Genomic DNA, 22,532 nt, shown 5'->3' on the forward strand with positions numbered 1-22,532 from the left:
CCTTTTGCTTCTCTTTGTCCTCTATCATAGACGGCTCCTCGCCTAGACTTCCTTCATTTAGTCCGAAGATGCCCCACCGTGTTCAACTTTCTTGTGACTACTCTTTGGTATTCCGCTCTCCTCTCCATTCTCCACTGCACCACCTCTTATTCTCTTAGTTCCAAGTGCAGGAGTATATGTCCTATGAGCCAATGTTTTGACTACAAGTATTTTCACTGCTTGGTTCAATCAGCCTTCTCCACTCACTCTCTATCTTTTCACCAGTTGAGGCTCACTTACCCTCATTTCCTTCGGCCCAAGAAGCAGACCTATTTCATGATCCAGTGCAAATCCCTTTGTGCCTCTCTCCTGCAATCCCCTAAGCACTTCTAGCATACTTTGTTTCCTCGCCACCTCCCACCCTTCCACCCTGGATCATTTCTCTCTGGTCTTGCACACCTCCACTCTCTATGATATCCCTAGCCAGCCCCCATCCACCTCACTTTTGCCTCATTGCCATTTCATCACTTTCTCCAACATCAGTGGGGTGGTTAGATTCATGAATAATAGCAAGACTAGAAATAAGGAAGAGTTCCAGACAGAATTCTTCAAGCTTGGTATCAATTTTGGGCTCCTTCCTCACAATGCTCTATAATAGAGTGGTTTGTACTGGTTTCCCTAACACTTGGTCATGGCATATGATTTATTCGATTCATAAGACTGGGCTAGTCTTGTACCCTAACAACTATAGGACCATTATGGTTGGGCACACTTTTGCCAAACTCTATGCCACCATGTTAAACACTATTTTATCCAAAGAGCTTCATGTGCGACATTGTTAGGCGAGAGAGTAGGCTAACTTCCAAACATATTTTTAGATCATGGACCACATCCTAACTTTGCACCCTACTAATTGAGGGGACTTGGCACTACTCAGCGAAAGTCTACTACTATTTTGTGGACTTCCGCAAAGCATTTGACTCTGTTCCTCAGATAACTCTTCCTTAGAGACTCAGAGTGTAATGATCCCAATGCTAATTTCCAAACATCAGCTGGAGATAGTGGGTTTGTATGGTGGAGAGAGAGAATCTATACGATGAAGAACATTGGCTTCAAACAGACCTGTACAGTGTTGACAATGACAGCTTGATTAGGTCGTACAACTTAAGAAACAACGAAGACTGTACATGGAAGGTGGCATGAACAGTGCGGTTGTAACCTTGCAGTATACGACAGAGGAGGGTGTTGACGAATGGGTACACCAAAGAGATGAGTTATCGTACGATGAAGCGAGACAAGTTTTTGACATACAATGCAACAATAGTCGTACGGTGAGAAAACAAGGATGTGGCATACAGTTTTGATGGGGGGTGGCATACGAAGTTGGAAGAACGGTGACATAAGCTGTCATGACGGAGGGGTCTGAACAATGATGTACAAAGGCTAGGTTGTCATACTGTAGTGAGATGGAGGGGTGTTGGTCAAACAGTGGAAACTTAACAAGCCATACAAGGGATGGCTAGTAAGTCATACATGGGATGGCTAGCACGCTGTAAGGGTGGAGTTGCCAAAGTCAGGAAGACTTAGTGTGATATTTGACAATGCTGAAACGGATATGAATCAACCAAACATGCACGAAATATTCACCAAACACAAATATGTACCCCAAACATAGAGATATAGCAATGTCACCGAAACACAAAATTATATTCACAAAGATGACACTTGGATTTGCTAGATTCAAGCAAAGTGAAGCAAGAAAAATAAGGTAGGCCAAAATCCTACCGTAACTGCACTAGCCGAATAGGTAAGGTCTATCACTTCCGAAATGGCAAACATAGCAGAATTCCAACTAGAATTTGCAATACACTAAACATAATCCAAGTTGCATCCTACAACATATAATTCGACAAACATATATACCCCGTTAGAGAAAAAACTCTTCAAGTAGAAACAACATGCCAACACATGACATGGAAAACACCTACAAATAGATAATATATAAAATGGGCCCCAAGATATGCTAAATCGATCGGTCCCACATACAAAGTTTTAATATTTTATTTATTTTATAACGTGGATATTACACAGAGGTATTAGGATTTCTAAGACTCCTAGCAGCTATCATGAGACTTTACGAAGCATGGTGAGAAGGTTCAAGACTCCTTAGGCCTTCTCCAACCCTATCCAAAGCATCATTGGGATGAAGCAGGATTTCCCTCTCTCTCCCACTTTGGTATTTACATAGATGAGCTCAAGGCTTTCCTTCAAGATTTTTTGCTCCTCGACGATGGTTGTCACTTACACCAAATTTTGATGTTCATCCTTTTGTTTGATGACGATGTGATTCTCTTGGCCTCCTCCTTGAAGGACCATTGTAATGTCCCCTTTTTGGGACATTAGAAAAGTTAACCACATATTTGTATAATATTAAAATTCACTTGGAGAGAGTGGACTCAAATTTTAAAAGGTCAAGTTAATATTATAAAGTGGGCTAAAAAGGACAAAAAGAAAGATAAGATGAAAGGCCAGGAAGGGAGTCGAAGAGTCACAGCTGTAAAGATAAAAGGAGTTGAGACTCATTCATTTGCATATGCCTGATTTTGTTATTCAGATTTCAATTCTCTCTTGCGAGTATATTAGGAAAGCTTCAGGTTTCAACCAGTGTGAAGACGTAGCTCCTTGTACTGGCAGACAATGGATGCAAACCCATTGTCCGTGGAGATATCAATTCAGGTGTTTCGAATGCACTTACAAGTTCTTATCTTAGTATTCCAATCTGATTGTTAAACTGTATTTAAGATTGGATTTTTTAGTGCTGGTTATTGTATTGCTGTTGTATAATGCAATAACACATTTTAAGGAGTTATAAGAGTTTCCTGGTTTTCATATTATTGGTTTGTAACACATGTTCATCTGATTGAATCCTGATTATCATTCAAGAAAGAACGGTTTTAATATCTGTTGGAGTTCTGCTAGTTTTTATTGTATTTTGTAATACAATCTGCATATGTTTAGTTCTGAATATATTGTTGAAAGAGAAATTGAGTAAATATCTAGTTTGGAATATTTCAACCATCAACAATTGCTTGATGGTTTGGCTTCATTTTATGATTTGCGGCAGTTGGTTGTGAACCTGCGAAGAACCCAAGTAATGGCGCTTAATTGCTTGGAGACCTCCCATCTCTACTTCTACTTTCAAGGCATCGAGATTCAGATCTCATCCTTTTATACTTATCTAGGGGTTAAGTTCTCTCGACCCTGTTTCAATATGAGACCTTCCATGTAGCCCTGTGTCAACAAGGGGTTAGGCTTCCTAGTTTTCCTAGAGAGACAATGCTTCAAAAATCACTTTGAGGACACCACATCCAAGTTGTCACTCCTAAACTCCTTGCTCAGACCAATCGTTCTCTACAGCTTTATTCTGTGGGGGCCCTCTCTTCTGAAGTCTAATTAGGTTTCGATCGAACGAGTCCAAACACTTATTCTCTGGTGTATCATTAGGTGTCATCAGTCTACTCCTTACAACGTCATTTTAGCCAAGTTTAGAGCCCATCCTTTCAAGCTCGGGGCCATCTTCGATCTAGTTTGGTTCCTTCACTATCTTTGAGGATTTGCGAAATCGGTTAATGGTTGTCACAAATACTCTTACCTAGCCTATTTTTATTTTGATGGGCACGTCAAGCTCGACATCTATAGACAATATAATCTGACGACGTTGAGAAATCCTCTAAGGGGCTTCGTCCAAGGATAGCCTTTTACAATAAGCACTATTTAGATATTCAGGATGGGGTTATTGTGGGCCCTTTGAATCTTGCTCGTCATTGGTTTTATGCCCTCCACATTTCTTTTGGTTCTTTTAGAGTTGGCTCCTATCAGCTCTACATCCAAACAAACCAACAAGTTGACAAAGAGGATTAGATTTGTTACCTTTACACTTCAGAGGAGGCAGAAACGGAGTTACACTTTATTTTCCATTGTCCTATCTTTTACGAGATCAGGGAGAGGTTTTTCTACCTTTTCAAAGTGTGCACATCCCTTTCTTCATTTTTCAAATACACCGACCACCAGTTTCTTGTGCCCTATCTCCAAGAGGCCACGTGGCTTCGTGACCATACTCTACAGCTTTAGTTCCCATCGAGTCAGACTTTGATTCAGCTTATCACCTCCTTTTTCACTCACATGTCCTTGGCTCGAGGCACGAAGCAGACGCAGTCCTACTTCTAATAACACTAGGTTTATGAGGCCTTGTAGAGACTACACTCAGCAGCAATGCTCCACCTCCAGTACTTCTCTATGACAGCCTAGGGTTCACTCTCACTCTAGACTGTATCCTTCGGTGTTGGATTGCTTCTTGTTTGGGACGGGTTTATAATTTCTCTTTCCAGTTCTTTTGCTTTATTTCTTGTTCTTTCCCTAGGCACTATTTCATGTTCTTACTATTGGTTATTTCCTTGTTGTACACTTTCAGTTTCTTAAACACTCTTTGTAGTCTCTTGTTGGACATTAATAAATTTATCTTATCTTATCCTTCTAAGAAGGAAAAAGATCATAAGAATTTAACACCTGAGGTACAACATCCACCAAAATTACTAACACGGTTGATGTAGTTACATGTTCATGATCACAAGGATCATCCTGAACACTCATTTCCGATTTTGTTGGAGAACCCATGTTTCTATGCCTTTCCTTTCTCTTCTGCAAATTCTCTCTTGCTTGAGCAGTAATCATCTTAGCATGTTTAGCTTTCTCCATCCATTTGTTGCACTTCAAAATGGTCCTTTTTAACTGTGTTATGACCCTTCAATTTTCTTAGCTTCATGTCAGTTACCAATTGATTCTTCTAAAGATCCATCAATCAATCCATTTTGTAGATATAGGATATAAGGAAACATGGATAAGAAGTGCAAATACAAGCATCCCACTTGGTTGACCACCCTATGATGGATGTCCAATGTGCCTAATACTTGAGGCCAAGAGGGGTGGAATATCCAATCTTGGGCTAGGTGTGAAGATTGCCATAGGCCAATCCTATCATGCTCCTTCATTCAAACACTATTAGGATTGCACATATCTTATAAATTGGTATAAGTATATGTATTTGTATTAATATGTGTGGTTACTAACCCTAATAAAGAGAATTGAGATTTATGAATCACTATATATGTAAGTATGTATGTGTGTGTGTGTGTTAGAGTGGTGACTATTGTTGCACCAAAAGATTGAGCTATTAATGTATGATACAACCATTCGACTTATAGAAGACACGGAAGGTTGTTAAACCATGTCACGAATCTTGAAGTAAGACATTGGCAATTAGTCCAACAATCCCCCCCTCAATGTCGCCAGAGAGGATTCAAACCTGTTACCAAGCTTCAATACCACCTATTAGAGTGGTGATTGTCATTGCACCGAAAGATCAACCGATTAATGCCCAATACAACCACTAGACTTATAGAAGGCACAGGAGGTTGTTAAACCATGTCATAAATCTCGAAGGGATATGTTGGCGATTAGTCCACCAATATAAATATTAAATATGGTTGCAGGACTTAATCAATGTTTATTTTATAAAAGGCATTTAAAAAATGGTAAAGCTATACCTTTATGTATCTTTCATTTCTTATTTCAATAAAATTTGTGATTTTAGGCTAGATTTAGAGCAATACTGGAAAGGGGACATTATGCTGGGGTTATCACAAATTGGACAAGTTGTTATGAGACTATGCTTCACTTGACTTCCTCTCATGCATGCTCTTTGACTAATATGTTCTACAATTTTATAAATTCTTCATTTAATAGGTCCTCTCTTTCCTAGATACACTCAACAAGTTCCTCTATTGGTTGTCACATCAGATCATCATTTTAACCCACCTTATTAAAAGGTAACAAGGCTTAGTGTTTACTTCTATAAATGGGGCAATCAACAAGGTAAAGTAAATAATGTTATTCATGTAGAATTGAAATAGAAAAGTACATACTAAACAACATATGCAATCAAAGGCTATATCAAGTGCCTTATTCATTAATGCTCTTCATACAAGATTGGATCAAAAAATTATTGTGCAACATACTCCTTTGACTTGACTACAAGAAAGTGAATGACAATTGCTGTCGAATTCCCAACCATCAACATCTACCCAAAACTACTCAACCCACCAAGTCTCAACTTTTGTCACTAATTGTACAGCATAAGTAAACTAATATGTAATCTAACTATATACACAATAGACTAGTAATTGCTTGAAATGTTATAGTATCCTCTTATTTGCATATTTGTTCTCCACTTGAAGGCTATCTTACTTCAAAATAAACAGAAACAAAGACAGCAGTCGAAATGGCAGGTTTAAAGATAAGCCTCTTGTCTTTTTTCTACTGGCTTTCCAATTCTCTTTATCTAATTATAATATATTTATTTAAGTGATAGAAAGTCCTTTAACTACAAGAAAGCCTAATGTTGCTTATGTCTGTAAAGAGCCAAAAAAACTATTTTATTAGATAAAAATAAATTTAACCAATTGTTCAATTAATCATAGAAAGAAATAACGAAATGAATCAAAATCCAAAAGTGATAACAAGAAGGCTAACAGCATAATATCATGAAGCGCAATAGCCTGGCATTCTTCTCCAAGTTTTATCCCACCCTGAAAAACCAAGAGCAAATTACTTAATTATGTTGCACCAAATGCTTCACTTTACAACTAAAATGTCTAGAATCCAAACACATTCCGTCCATAATTATCTAAACAATAAATGGTTAGAATATCTACTATTTGACACTTCATCTTAGAAGATGGCAATCCACTTTTAAAAGGACATTAGATTTGTTTCAACCTAAAACATTTGCAAAATGTTATAAAGAACTTTATAGTTTTCTTGCAAATCCTTGATATTGTACTCTTCAAATGAGCACCCAAATAAAACCATACAATAGAATTTCCTACCTCAGAGCTAGCCATAAAATAAAGCAGCCACACAGATCATAACAGAATTCACAAAACATATTCCACTGCACATCTGTCTGGAAACAGTTCACATTGGTTACAAGTCTGCAAACCAATAGGCACCACTCATATTGTTACCCAACTGACTGCAATTGTCTCACAAATGCACTGACATATAATGGTGCTACTTCCAAACTAACCTAAGAATACTTGTTTCTATCAATATCATTGCAAGCTTTCAGCATAATATATTGACAACCAGCACTATCAAGTACAGAACCAAATACCTTGAAATTGAAAACTTCTCCACCTCAACCGTACATCCTCATAACTTCCATATTTCTTTAACCTTATTTCTTATTTTGCTATGTAAGTTTAAGAAAGTCAAGTACATTTAAGCAGTTCTAAAATAATTCACCAAGACAAACCATTGACAAGAATTGATTCTATAGTGGCTTACTACAACTGTAACAGAAATAAAAGTATACTTAATGTTCAACAAATCATACAGAAGCAACACTCGTCACCAAGGGTTCATGCTACCACAATGAAACTAGAAATATACAAGGAAACCAGCTACTACACATATAATAGACAACATATAGACTGCAAAGAAAGACAACACGAAAAACTCCGGCACAAAAAAGGATTATGCCTTTTTATTCATTCAATTTACCACCAAGTACCATGCAAATTACAGGTATCACTCGAACCAAAACGGAACAATAAAAAATTGTAGTACTGAAGATTTTACAAAACCTCTGCCTTCTGCTCTGTTCATTCACTCTGGCAAAACTTCCATTGCAGCTTAACTCCACTTGGATCTGGAGAACAATATCCATTAAAATGAAAGCCAATATATTTATCTACCAAAGGCAATGAATAAGTATTGTATTGAATACAAAAGTCCACTGTGATGGCACAAGCAGATTAGTTGAACCAAAAGCTTCCCGTTGGCTGACTTTGCAAACCATACAGCATCCAAGTCAGATTTCTCATGGGCCAAACACTCTAAAGCTAAGATTGGAGTTTGTATCTTCTGTGTAGTCAGGAGCTGAACTTGCCCAGCCTGAATTTCCTTGATAACCTCTAGATCTAAAACCATGCGGTGAAAGACAATAATGTCTGCCGGTTGGCTTCTTGCCTATTTTACCATGTCCTTCAGATTGAACTGTGTACATGTGTTGGCCCAGTACTGGTCCGGGTGTGGTTCAGGCTCATCCCCAGATAAGCCCCACAGAAGGATTCATTGAGAACCTGAGTGCCCCCACAATGCCCAGGACATACACAGCAGGATCCCTATGTACCTACTATTGAGGCTATCACTGAGATCGATTTGTCTGCCAAAGCTTTTGTCATGAAATCGACAAGCATGAACAATCTAACCTCTAATAAGTAGGAGATATTTCCACACCAACTCAAACTGTGGTACTGCTATCAGGATTAACTGTGTAGTTTTTGAGACACTCATTGACCCATGTTTCGTGAGTAGTGACTCACACATGAATCCATCTCTCATGGGAATAAATGGAACACTTAGCACTCATTGGATATAGGTGATGCTCACAGAGGTGAAGCCCCAGGACTTCCCGGGAGATCAACCATCCTAGTACTACTCCAGCTTGAGCACACTTAACTACGGAGTTTCCTCCATGGATAACCCACTCTGCTTGCAACCCCATTTGCAAAACCTTCACCAAGTGTTGTGCCTCATGAACCATTCATTAGAAAGCCCCTTAAGATCATTCAATGATAAGTAGGAGATATTTCCACAGCAAGTCAATGCGAGATGGATTCATGTGTGAATCACTACTCATGAAACATGAGTCAATGAGTTTGACTCAAAAACTACACAGTTAATCCTGATAGCAATATCACAATCTAACCTCTTCTTTGGATGTTGGGTATTATTCTCGATCTTCCCAATTTCTATTAGGCAAGAGAAGATATCTTGGTCTTTAAAATATGAACACAGACAATTATTCTCAACTATGGAAATAAGCTGCTGATACTATGGACACGATCATTGTGCAAAGACTTCAACTGCTTGAAAGATTCAACCAATGATGATATTTCAAAAATGTAATGCAGAATTTGTCAGCAGCAAAAAATGATGATTCTCATTTAAAACACATTTTAATCCAGAACTTGGCAGAAAAATTACATGGTAACTTTAAGTAAAGGAGGGAATATATGATATCCCCTTTTTGAAATTGGATTTAATAATTAACAATAATGAAACCAAAATATAAAAGAATAAAATTAAATTCAAATTAAAAAATATAAAATAATAAAATTAAATATAGCATGATTAAATTTAATTAAGATAATGAAGGGTCAAAAGGCATGAAATGACAGGTTGACTCTCTCAAACATGAGAAATAGAAAGGGAAAAAAGACTTCATTTGAAGGGGGAGAGAGGACAGAAGAAAATGGAAGGTGTGAAGAAAGGAAGAGTTGATAAAAGAGAAAAAAGAAATGAGAAGAAAATAAGTAAAGTGACTCCTTCAAAGGGTTCATTAAGGATTGTGACAATTCAAAAAGGTGTGTAATGTTCCCGACCAAGTCTTTACTTGGTTTACCCTGAAATTCCCAACTAGGGTTTGGATTGCACTTGGAAATTGGAATTTGTAACATTCTCTACTACAAGGCTGCCAATTCCCAATGATTAACATATGTCACTATGCATTTAAATTGGATTAAATTAAGATACAATTACTGATTCATAAAACATTTAACAGTTCACATATTTGAGTCCTAATCCCTTGCTTCTCTCCTAAACATCAACTCTAAGGAGTATGGGGAATTACTAGTCCTTATGGCATTTCTGAACCAATCTACAAGTAGGCAACCTCAAGGTTTCTAGAACACATATTCATACCCATCTGGGGAATTTTCCCTCAAGGTATTAGAAATAGATATCCTTACCCCATCTTTGGATTAACCTATCTTGTGAGAAATTACTCCACCTCTCCCAGACAAAACCAATTTATCTTGTTAAAGGCTATAGCAAATGATTAAGATAGGCTATGTATTTATTAGTATCTCATGTATTACGAATATATATGCATCTATATGTGTGTGTGTGTGTGTACATACCATAGTTACGAGACTCGGACTCGGTCAGGACTCGGCAAGGACATGGAAAATCGAAAAACCCATGAAATTCAAAGTTTTCATGCATCATTTAGTCAATTAACATCAAATACACAATAATTGAGATAAATAGAAGCTACTTAACACTCATGCACAATTTTGCATAGATCAAATAAGTATAACTGCGAGAAGGAAAAAAACTAAATAACATAATATAAGGTTGAAGATTTAAGATTTAAGATTCAATCCTTAATAAATTCCTGACATACCACAACATCATTTTCAAAATTAATATACACTGAAAAAAACATCTTCCAAAAATCTCTCTTTTTAAATTTTTATTTTTTTTTAAATTTAAATTTCTTAAAATAAAAATTTGGGAGAGTCCTAGGCTCAGGACTCGACAGAGTTCCTAGACTCGACAAGTCCACGTGGACTCTCCCAGGACTTGGCCGAGTCAAAGTCCAGAGGCCATTTGCCTCAGAAAGGCTACCTCTACCTCAAACTCGCAGAGTCCCGGAACGCTAATTAATATACACTAAAAAAAACACCTTCCAGAAATCTCTATCTTTTTAAATTTTAAAAATAAAAATTTTAAAAAATTTGGGAGAGTCTCGGGCTCGGGAGTCGACAAAGTCCCTGGACTCGATGAGTCCACGTGGACTAGGCCAAGTCAAAGTCCAGAGGCCATTTGCCTCGGAAAGGCCGCCTCTGCCTTGGACTCATAGAGTCATACTCGGACTCGCAGAGTCCCGGAACACTAATACATACACAACCGATATACAATTTTGATGTCATTCTAAGATAATATACATAAGGCCATTAAGGGTTCTTATCCCTAACAGAATTCAAATATAGTATTATGTAAATCAATATGTAACTCATAGATGATTGCTAGTAATTTAAATGATTCATTTCCTTTCTCATATCTTCCTTGTGAAGAGTGTCAATTTTATTTCATAATCTTTGATTCATCACCTTTAATGAATGATAACTACCTTCTTATATCATGTACTCGGATACGTTAGTTTCTGTTCCCAATAGACATGTCTAATGCCTATTCATTAACGCTTCTTTCTTGTATGCTAATCGCATCATTTTATAGCAATCAATTTATCTAATCCTAATTGTTGGTTAGGAATATGCAATCCCATCTCTGCCTTGATATATATTAATGGTTTCCTCTCCTTCTTTGTGACTTTTATAATCGATAGCCATAGTACTGATTGCTCTTTTAATTATCAACTAGCTATATTTGTTTATTTCGGTTGTTATGATTTAAGGAATGTTAATTATCGATCGATTTGAACCATATGGCTATTATAATTCAATCATAATATAAAGCATTGACATAAAGGATTATAGTTTGGGCACTATCTATTCACAATATAAAATTCAATAATAGCTATTGTTATATCTTTGACCCTTCACCAACCATGGTTGACTTCTTCATCTTTGCAAATCTTTGGGCCTTGAGATCCTAAATGGTTAACTTGTTTTTAAGGCTCTCACTGCTTCACTTGTAGGCCTTAAGGTGGTGGGGGTGGCATAGTTGATTATGATATGCACTCTTTAGTCAATCATTCCTCCATTTCATTCGTCACCCCCATCACTCTTATGGATCATGCCCTCCTCAACCTCTCCCTTCAATTCACTTATGCCCACCATGTCCTTTCCTCATATCCCCCATTGGCCTCCCTCCCCTGTACTATGTTATGGTTTGAAAATGGGGACCAAAACCTCTTCTCCCACAACCCCGAACTTCTTATGCCTTTCGTCTCCCACTTCTCCTCTTCAGGGTGCATCCACTCCATCTCTCTCTAGGATGTTGCTAAACTATCCTTCCACCACTTTATCCACCCCCTCCAAGTCGAGGAACACTAGTCCTATAAAAAAATGGTACGAGGATTATTGCAAAGCCCTTCATAAAACTATTTGCTTTTCTTTTACCTATTAACACCCCTCCACCTAGCTAAGGATTTCTTATAGCCATCTCCCACACCACAAAAAGAGCCTCTTTATTTCCAAATGTAGGAGTATTCTCCATGCCTCCCTCATCCACTCTCATTGGTCTTTTTCGCATATCTTTGTAATGACATCAAACTGATTTGGATCAACTGACACTTGCCCATGGGAGAAGCACTCTATGGGCTACATATATGAGGGCATGAATAGGGCCAAGGAGGCCATTAGATCCCAATATGTAGGAGTGCAAAAGTATATTACAAAGTAATTGGTAAATATTTGCTTGTTATTAATAGAGACCAAGAGGTATATATATACAAAAGAATAAAGCAATGTTTCCCTAGGAAACGATCGTAAAGAATAGAAATATTATATTCTAGCTAAAAGAAAGCTAAAGAAAGCTAACAGATAACTATAGCCTAACTAATATTAGAAGCATTCTAATATTTACAAGAGATTACAAATAGATATCCATTAACTAATAATAGAAGCTATCTATTATCATAATGCCCTCCCTTAATGGTTAATCTATCTAGAGCACAAAGCTGTCAAAAAGCATAAAAGGAAAATTCTATCTACTTAGAGTTCTCTGCACTGTTCACTGTGGGCTATGAACCAGATTGCTCAGATTAGGAACAACTTGACTAGGTTGAGTTGTAATACCCAAAACCTCCTTATCGCTGTCGCGATATTCAAAGATGGTTAGCATCTGTTGTTTCCACATGCCATAACTACGACTATTGAATTTTCATTTGCTCTCGAGCAGAATATTAGTCAAAGATGTAAAGCACGCTTTTCAATGAAAAAGCGTGAAAATCTGTGAAGGTGCATTCTTCAAGGCAAAAAATGGAAGACCTTGAAAATTTTAAGGGGCACCCGGAAGAGAGCTCTAAAACCCAGAAACAATATCTTGTCAGTTTCGAATTTGTTGGCTCAAAAATTGAGGCACAAAAGACAAGGCACCCAGAAAACTCTAACAATCTAGTTGAGCTCTCAAAAAACCCACCAAGAATATGTAAAAGTATTTCTGATTTGGTACTGAAAATTAAGGGTTTTGAACAAAACAGCCCTAGCTGCAATAAAGCTTAGAAAAATGGTAGATTTACTGAGAAAATTGTAGAATTTGGGCATGAATAGCCAGCAAAGGTTTGTAAAAAACCTAGACGCCTCCAAATAGGCAAAAAAATGACCACCATATTAGAAGAAGGGAAAAAAACAGGCCATAAAACAAATGCGCAATTTTTGGAGAAATTTGGACATGGGTGGCAGAAAAATCTGGGCGTGAGTTTCAGAGAAATGGCGCCCAACAGACCTCCACGTGAACAACAAAGAATAACCCTTGATTTTCAAAGGATTCAGTCACGCTAGTTACAGATAGAAGTGCACAAGTTTACAAATCGAAAAAAATCGCAAGTCACAAACAAAATGACACGATTGTTTGGTAGAAAACCCTAGTCGAACCAATGGTTTTGGAAGCAAATATGCATGAAAATAATTTCAAAAAAGAGGCAAATAATTTCACCAAAGAAATTATAATTATTTCAAAAAATTTAGAGTATTGGCTATGATATCGTATTACAAAGTAATTGCTAAATATTTGTTTGTTATTAACAGAGACCGAGAGGTCTATATATACAAAAGAATAAAGTGATGTTTCCATAGGAAACGATCATAAAGAATAGAAATATTCTATTCTAGCTAAAAGAAAGCTAACAAATAACTTCAGCCTAACTAATATTAGAAACATTCTAATATTTACAAAAGATTACAAATAAATAACCATTAACTAATAATAGAAGCTATCTATTATCGTAATACAGTATGCCCCCATTTGGGAGATCATAGATAGGAGATGGCAGAATCGGCTCCACAAGTGCATCCATGCAACAGCTTATTACCTGACTCCAAAATTTTGTTTCCGTCCTGACTTTAAGGCGGATGAGGAGGTTCTAACCATCCTATATATGGTGATGCAAAGGTCGAGTAGTGATGGCAATGCCTCAGTTGTAACCATTAAGCAAGACAAAGTCAATAATCAAGAAGGGGCAACAATCTATAGCCAGATATCCATAGATGTTTAGACATCATTACAACCAGGTAAAAATAATATATTCTTAAAGTTAACTGTTAAGTTTATGGATTATAAATTATGCATTTTAATTTTTGATTTTCTGATTTAGCCTTAAAGTTGTAAATGAGACTAATTGTTTTTCTTTTCGCTTATTTCAGATAGATGGTGGCAAATGTTTGAGCCCTCAACCCCAAATCTTCAAATAATTGTCATCTATATTTTGAGTCAGCCAAGCAACCCTTCTGGATGTGAGCACAGTTGGTCCATGTTCGAGCATCTCCACTCAGATGCAAAATAAATTATTTGTGTAAAGATTGAATGATCTTGTCTTTGTTCATTACAACCTCTGTCTTAGGACTAGACAAATTTTGGACACTGACTCCTCTCTGATCATTCTGGAGGAGATTGATCCAAAGTGGCTACCAATGGAATCAAAACTGGAAAATCATTCAAAATAGCTAAGAAGGCTGAAACGATATAAAGTGGACAAATGTATAAACAATTAAAAAGATAAAAAAGATTGGCAAGCTGAGTGGTGGAGATCGGGTTTGACGACCCAAATTTTGAAATCCATGGCCAGGGTGGAATTAGGCAGATTTGCCAGAACAATTGATCTTGTTGATTGTCTAGATGCTTTAGTTATTTTGTCGAATAACTGTTGGGACTTCAACCCACCTGATTACTCAATGGCAGGACCAGAATGTTACATATGCTTTATCCCTGGTGGGAGGGTCATTCTTTGTTGAGAATGAGAAGATTAAAAAGGGTCCTGATGCCTAGACTTGCGCAATCCAAAACACAGTTTATTATCTTGATAAAATGTTACCTAAATCCATCATGAGCGGGTTTGTCGACCCAAATTAATGACAAAAATAAATTGTTATCTATTTTGAACTTGAATTGAATGAAAACAAACTGTGAACCATGATCTCTTCTGATGTTGATTGAATGACAAAATCATTATGTGCTCCAGTAAGGAGTTGGAACTATCAGTGTTTGTTTACAGATGTAAACATTTGATGAAATGGGCATGGAAGCCTGAATCTCAGAAATGGGAAAGATGAATTTCCAAATATTTACAGATGAATGATGAGAATACTCATGAGAATCTTATGAATCGTTTCAGAGGCTTATGATCTTGACTTAATGATCTTGCATAGTATATCTTGTTTTTACCTTTTGACACATTGTTATACATTTATAATACACATGCGATGATGATTTTACTTATTGAGCTGTTGTATATTGTTTTGGAGATATCCTATCATGAAATGATTATTCTAATGAAATATTGGGCTTGAAGGCCAAGGTTACAATGGAAAAACATGAATTCACTAACCTATTATGGGTAATCTGTAAGTTTGCAAGGATGATCTATCCATTAATAAGGGCCATATGCCAGATGGCACGTATGAGTGATTTGAATTATGATCAAGTTATGATCTAGAACTTGCTGGTTGAAGAATTTCAATTTTTGAATACTTATCCTACTTTCAGTAATTGAACCTTGAAAATCCTCTTAAATGAACATATCAATATGGAATCGAACTAATGATATGGTAAGTGTCTACATGAGTATGACAGGAAAATGAAATAGAATCAACTCAATCGATGCTAAGATGACCACCATTACGGTAAAGTGGACTCAGGTGAGTACGTGTTCAATTTTATGTTACCATGCAAGTATCTTCCTAGAAACTTTAAAGTAAACATGGATCTTGAATTTCGATTATGATTTTCATTCTGACCAATTGAGAAAAGAAAAGATATCACAATGTTATATATATATATATATATATATATATATATATATATATATATATATATATATATATATATATATATATATATATATATATATATATATATATATATATATATATATATATCTTGTATGTGGAATATTCTTTAGTATCTAAACTGCAAAGGTCATGGAGGATGATGAATCACAAGGGGAATGGTATGTTACATTCCAATTTTAAAAATATTCCTCTATAATGTTCGTTGCAATTTCCAGTTCATTGAGGAAAATGAACCTCAAGGGGAATGGTATGTTACATCCCAATTTTTGACCTAGCTTGAAATATAAACATTGAGGTTCACATGAAGTCAGTTGGCAGTTTAATTTGATATAATCTGGTGAAATGGTAAGATAGTCGTTATGATTTCAAATGAAGATGACATGCCAGTTATTCGTTAATCGTGAATTCATGGAGTTAAGATGAAAGGTTAACTGTTATGATTATTTATGATTAAATAATATATAAATTAATTTCAAAGACTTTCCTTGCGGGAAGCATGTCGAAGGGGTGAAAGCATTGTCAGAGAAGAATTAGGTAGGGCATCACCATCACTGGGCAGATGGGTCTCAGATTGGGAGTTGGATTCTTTCCCAAGCGCAAGCCATTCAAAATTTCTTAAAGGGGTCACGTAAGCTCATGTAAATGTTTTGGAACGCTTTTGGTAAGAGTTGTCTCAATGGACATGTTACATTCATTACTTCCTTTTTGATATATCAATCGGTGCTCAGTTTTTGTTCATCTCTCAGTGATAAAGATTAACATTGTTGCATGAAATATACAATCTGAATAAAATAGGCAGATAAGTAACTTTGATTTGGTGATTATTTTGAGCAGAGAAATGTGTAGAGAGTATAGTTGGATATTAACTCCCAGCCAAAATTAATGATTACAAAAATAGTCCAATGTCTTGTTCTTGATTTACATTGATCAACCATGAGAATACCTAGATTCTGGATTTGAAGGATAGAGAAATTAATTGAGTAGCATTTATTATAAATCAATTTATTTGCATATGTATTTTATTACTCTTCCTCCATTTGATTCGACATATTCTCCTCAGCTGGTTAAGATTAATTAGAAGAGATGAACCATCATGCTATCTGTTGATATCCAAAGCATTTTATGAATTCAATCATTTAAATGATCCAGAGCTTATACCAATTATACAGTCCACAGAAAACTGAGATGATCCTGATTATTGGAATGAATCCATATGATTGCAAAACTTAAACATATTACCAGGCATGAAATTAGATTATATATTGATACCAAGGATTTCACCTGGCAGAGAGGCCAATGAAATGGTGAAGAGGTGGAGATATTCTGCAAGAACACGGAATAGAATTCAATTTATTAAACATTCATTTTTGAAATCTTTAAAGAACAAAATTAGGTAATCGCAAAGTGTGAAATGCTAAATGTATGTAATCTTCTTAAATAATTGTTAGAACCCTCTGCTCTAAGAATTCTGGATACCTGGGACTCACTCGGCTATATAGCCAAGAAGATGGGTAATGTGGTACGAAAGGAATCCTCAATAGCATGAATTAGTATCAGTTATGGCATTCAATATTTACCATTTAAACAAATCAATAACTCATGCATAATCTTGTTATGGTGATCTTCTGTTGCCAAGTTGTATGGCGTGTTTATATCATGATGCACAGTGGATGGAATAATGTCCCCTGTCAATTCCAAGTAGGGAGGATCTTTCTCGTTAGAGATCGTGTGGGGATATATTGTGGTCCGAGGTTGGGTGGTAAAGCCCCTAACAATGTTTCACCTCTCTCAAGATGTCGGATATGCATCAGACAGAGATAAGCCAAGCAATTAATTATTTAACAGAAACAGGTATTATCATCTCTATTTACGAAGAGGTAAGATTGAATTGAGTTAAATTCATTGTTATCATTATTTTACACCTGGATTGATTTGTGAATTGTTTTCACTTATATGAATATTGAATATAAGAATTTATCTAAACTCGAGAAATTGTCACAGATAAGTAATCGGAAGGACAAGAAATCGAAACCCCTAATTGATTGGGAGACAGCTGGAATCTTAAATGATACCGTGGTATTGGAAGCCCTAGTTGAATTTGTGGTGACGGAAGCCCTAAGTGAGATAGCAATATCAGAAGCCCTAAATAAATCGAAGCTAAACAATGCCCTAATTAATACAGTGGTATGTGATGCCCTAATTTAAAATAATAAAAGTATTTAATTGTATTTATCATTTGATTATAAGATAGCAGTTGTTAGATGATAATTGTCTTGTGAAATCGTTATAGTGTATTTGTGGACTAATCCGGGTGGTTGCAGAAGCATCCTTAGTTGATTTTTCAGTCTCAGTCTTCTGAGGTATGTGATTTCAATTTCTGGAGTAATTTCATTTAATGATATTTCAAGTATTTAGTTAAGAAATTTTGTTTAACTGATTTTAACAATAAATCTTATTCATATGAACATGAATGATATAACTGTCTTCCTATGAAACAAAGTAATAACTTGTTACATCCCAATTTTTGCCCTAATTTCTCTTTAGTTGTAAATAGCCGTTGAACCAGAATAATTTTTCATGTTCTAGTGAAGTTAGCCATTGAGTTCATATGAAAAATGAATATAGTTTTTAGCCGTTGTGTTCATGTGAAATGAATATAGTTTTTACCCGTTGTGTTCATGTGAAATGAATATAGTTTTTAGCCGTTGTGTTCATGTGAAATGAATATAGCTTTTAACCGTTGTGTTCATGTGAAATGAATATAGTTTTTACCGTTGTTTAATCAGTCATTATTTATGATGAAATTCCTAACAACATTATATAGCAAATTATGAGTTATGAAATTGATGTTTTGGCGAGAATGATTGTTTTTGAAGGTTGCAGGATAAAGACTCGAGGAGGGGAAGCATTACGAAATGAGGTCATACGGAAATGGGATGATCATATGACCTAGTTATTAGGAATATCAAGTTTGATCAAAAAGTCGACATGGCAAGATTGTTAAAGCTTGACAACAAAGTTCAAAGTGGAAAGTTACATGAGCTAAAAATATTACAAGATTATAAATTTAAATTTAAAAAAAAAACTTCTTACCTTTATTTATTAAATAGTAATATCATTTAATATTATATCATTATTTTGATTAAAATCACAATTAAATATTGCAAAGTGGCACTATTATATTAGGATCTATAATACAATAATGTCACTTTGTATTTACTTAATTATAATATAACATTAAATGATACTAATAAAACCTTTTCACCTTTGTTCCAATGTTTCATATTTCCAATCGATGGAAATTCAAATCGCATTAGAGTCTTGTAACGACAGAAGATGAAAAGCCGATCAATATCCTTTATATTGTCTTTGTCGTTTTCGAATGAAGGCAACAACATTTCCGTCTGCTCTTGCCTTCTGCCATAGTATCAAAGTTGTATCTTTCATTAAACCGAATTTTGTCCAAGCCTTGAAAGTATTCTACCGTGAGTTATCCAATCGACCTTTCTATTAAGATAATATCTTATACTTTCTATAATAGTCAACTACTTGTTTGTAGTCCGTCTTTCAGTCTAGATAGGAATGTTTCCTATCCCGTCTCTTTTTCTTCAGTCCAGATAGGAATGTTTCCTACCTGTCTCTAGTTTTGTTTCTAATTCCGTCTTCAGTCTACGTTGTTTCTTTTAGAAACAACGTCCTTGTAATTCTTTACAAGGAACACATTTGTTCCTCTGTTAATCAATAAATCATCCGGAAATCCGTTAATCTGCCAACTCTTCTTGAATCTTGTAACATGGTATCAGAGCTAGTACATTATTTCGAAAACTTGTGATTTCTTTTGAAATTATCAATGCATAATTTTTCGAAATTATTTTGTGCATTTCTTGGTGCTCGTTCTTAGAAACCCGCCTAGGGTTTTCGGTCTACAAGAAAAATCCCGAATTCAGGTCTGTTTGCAAATCCCAAATTTGGGTTTGTCTACAAATCATCTCTAAAAACTGCGTCTTTAAGCTTGCACCTACGCAGTTCGCGTCTGACAACATCTACCTTTATTTGGAGGTCATAGACTCTTTTTTATGCAACGTCTCAGTCTCTAATCATGTGCTGGGAAGCAGATTCGACCATTTTTATCAAGAAATCTGAAGTTTTTTCAAGCTTTTTTCAGCTAGGGCCGTTTTTTTTCGAAACCCTAATTTTTGGGGTCGAAAAAATATTTTGTTTGCAAATTCTTGGTGGGTTTTTCGAGAGCTCAACTGGGTTGTCATCCATTTTTTCTGGGTGCCTCGATTTTTGAGCCAGCTGATCCAAAAAACGACAGCAGATTCCTTCTGGGTTTTTCGAGCTCTCTTTTGGGTCATTCTTTGATTCTTCTGAGTATTTCGTATTTTTTCCTCGAAGAACATGCCTTCACAGATTTTCACAGTTTTTCATTGAAAAACATGCCATGGCATCTCTGACAAATATTCTGCTCGGACATAATTCCAAATTCAATGGTCGCAATTATGGAACCTGGAAGCAGTGCATCATCACGATCTTCGAATATCAAAACACCGATCAACTTGTTCTGGATGTTAGGCAACGTCCGACTTCTCCGGGTCCTGATCAAGGCGAAGCTGCATTTTTCGCCTTCTGAATCTGTTTCTATTTTTTATGGGTTTGTTGATTTTCTCCTCAAAAATCATTTCAAGTTGTCTGTAATACGCAAGGTTGCGTGAGATTCTGGGTTTGTTGATTTTCTCCTCAAAAATCATTTCAAGTTGTCTGTAATACGCAAGGTTGCGTGAGATTCTGGGTTTGTTGATTTTCTCCTAAAAAATCATTTCAAGTTGTCTGTAATACGCAAGGTTGTGTGAGATTCTGGGTTTTACCGTTTTTTCCACAAAAACAAAGTTTTGTAAATGCAACTTATTTTGAGTCATAGCACTCTTCTGGCAAAGCTTCTTGGTTTCAGCATTTTGTAGATCCAGGGAGGGTCTTAATTATCACAGAATGTTCCGACATCTGTACGTTGACCATTAAGGGAGGGTATTAAGATAATATCTTATACTTTCTATAATAGTCAACTACTTGTCTGTAGTCTGTCTTTCAATCTAGATAGGAATGTTTCATATCCCGTCTCTTTTTTCTTCAGTCCAGATAGGAATGTTTCCTACCTGTCTCTAGTTTTGTTTCTAATTCCGTCTTCAGTCTACGTTGCTTCTTTTAGAAACAACATCCTTGTAATTCTTTATAAGGAACACATTTGTTCCTCTGTTAATCAATAAATTATCCGAAAATCCGTTAATCTGCCAACTCTTCTTGAATCTTGTAACACTTTCTGCCCCAAGCAATCATCGCCAACAGCATCATTCTGATTAACCACGACACCAAATATCTGAGCATACGTGAATCTATCCTGCACATCCCTGAGCAACGGAAAATCGGTAGATATTTGACGAATTCACCAGACTGGGCGCACAGTAAATCAGAGCCAAGTAAGGGTGTACTATAATCGAATTCATTCCTTTCACTCACATTTTTTTCATTTTTTTTTCTATCCTCATTATGAGTCGAGTTGATACAAAGTGCACAGATTAGAGTCTTGATGTTTTTTTTTCTTGTGATCAGAATAATAGAATAATGCCAACAGAGCTTGATTACTTAGCTGTTTATTAGAAAGATGATCTTTTGATAGAAGCCAATTAAGGAAGTAGTAAAACTTATGTTTCCATCTTAAACATTGTCGGTTATTACCAATTTCCAACACTTAATTCAAATATACTTTTGAATAAGGATTATATTTTTAACAAACCCTGTCATTAATCTGTAGCTTATGTCATGAAATGCTCTATTCTCAAACAAGCAAAGCAGTAATAATGATCAACCCTAAATACCAAGGAAATTCTAAGGATGTAGAGTCTCAATCATATAAATAAGTATAAGATGCAACGGTTCAAGCACCTAGGAGACACCGACCAAAAGATCCGTTGATGGTGCGAGGTGTAGATGAATCTGACAAAAAAGAAAAAAAAACAAGAAAGACATCAGTAATTGATAACACACAATTATTCCTATGCAAATAGCTCATGTAAATCCACTTTGAAAAATTAATTGTCAAGCTGAGCGGTGCAGATCGGATTATTAAAACCCACCTCTGAAAAATCCCTGGCCAGGGTGATAAAAGGGCAAACATGCCACAACGAAAAGATCGCGTTGTTGTCCAGATACTTCAGCTATTCAACTGAATAGCTGTTGGGACCTCAACCCACCTGAGTACTCCGATGACTGGATTGATGAACGTCCCAAGCCTGACCTCAGGGTAGGGAGGGCCGTTCTATTTATTTAGAACTTGTGGGGATAAGTAAAAAGGTCCGCGGTTGGGAGGTTAAGCCTACGTTAATGCTTCTCCTCTCACCAAAGTCAGAACTTGATCAATTAATTGGAAAGGTCTCTCAAGTAAATCAGTACGTATCCTTGTTTTTTTTTAAGTTTCTTTATTTCTTTTATGCAATATCTGTATATAACTGAAAGATTCTTTCCCTGTAATAGATGTATCATAAATTGATTCTTTTTAGTATGTTAATGCAGATTTTCTTACAACAATTTAGATTAGAGTTAAAATTCAGAATTCTCAAACTTTAGAATAAATTTGAAATTCAGTAATTGACCCAGGAAAAACCGGATGTTACAATGAGT

At 36.0% G+C, this 22,532-nt stretch overlaps 1 protein-coding gene across 4 annotated transcripts in view; it reads right to left on the reverse strand.

Annotated features, from left to right (window-relative positions):
* CLPR4 (CLP protease R subunit 4) overlaps positions 1-22,532 on the reverse strand; it is a 170,300-nt gene that overhangs the window by 48,281 nt on the left and 99,487 nt on the right. For all 4 annotated transcript variants that reach the window (XR_016362224.1, XR_016362223.1, XR_016362225.1 and 1 more), the window contains exon 3: positions 6,568-6,623. Coding sequence is in view for 1 of the 4 variants with exons in the window: in XM_089819878.1 (XP_089676004.1) it covers positions 6,568-6,623 (56 nt within the window). In the remaining 3 variants the exon portion in view is untranslated. The remainder of the gene's footprint in view (positions 1-6,567; positions 6,624-22,532) is intronic.

The sequence above is a fragment of the Cupressus sempervirens genome, chromosome 3 (assembly GCF_028749045.1).
Source record: "Cupressus sempervirens isolate cs-2001-9-10 chromosome 3, ASM2874904v1, whole genome shotgun sequence".
Classification (NCBI taxonomy): domain Eukaryota; kingdom Viridiplantae; phylum Streptophyta; class Pinopsida; order Cupressales; family Cupressaceae; genus Cupressus; species Cupressus sempervirens.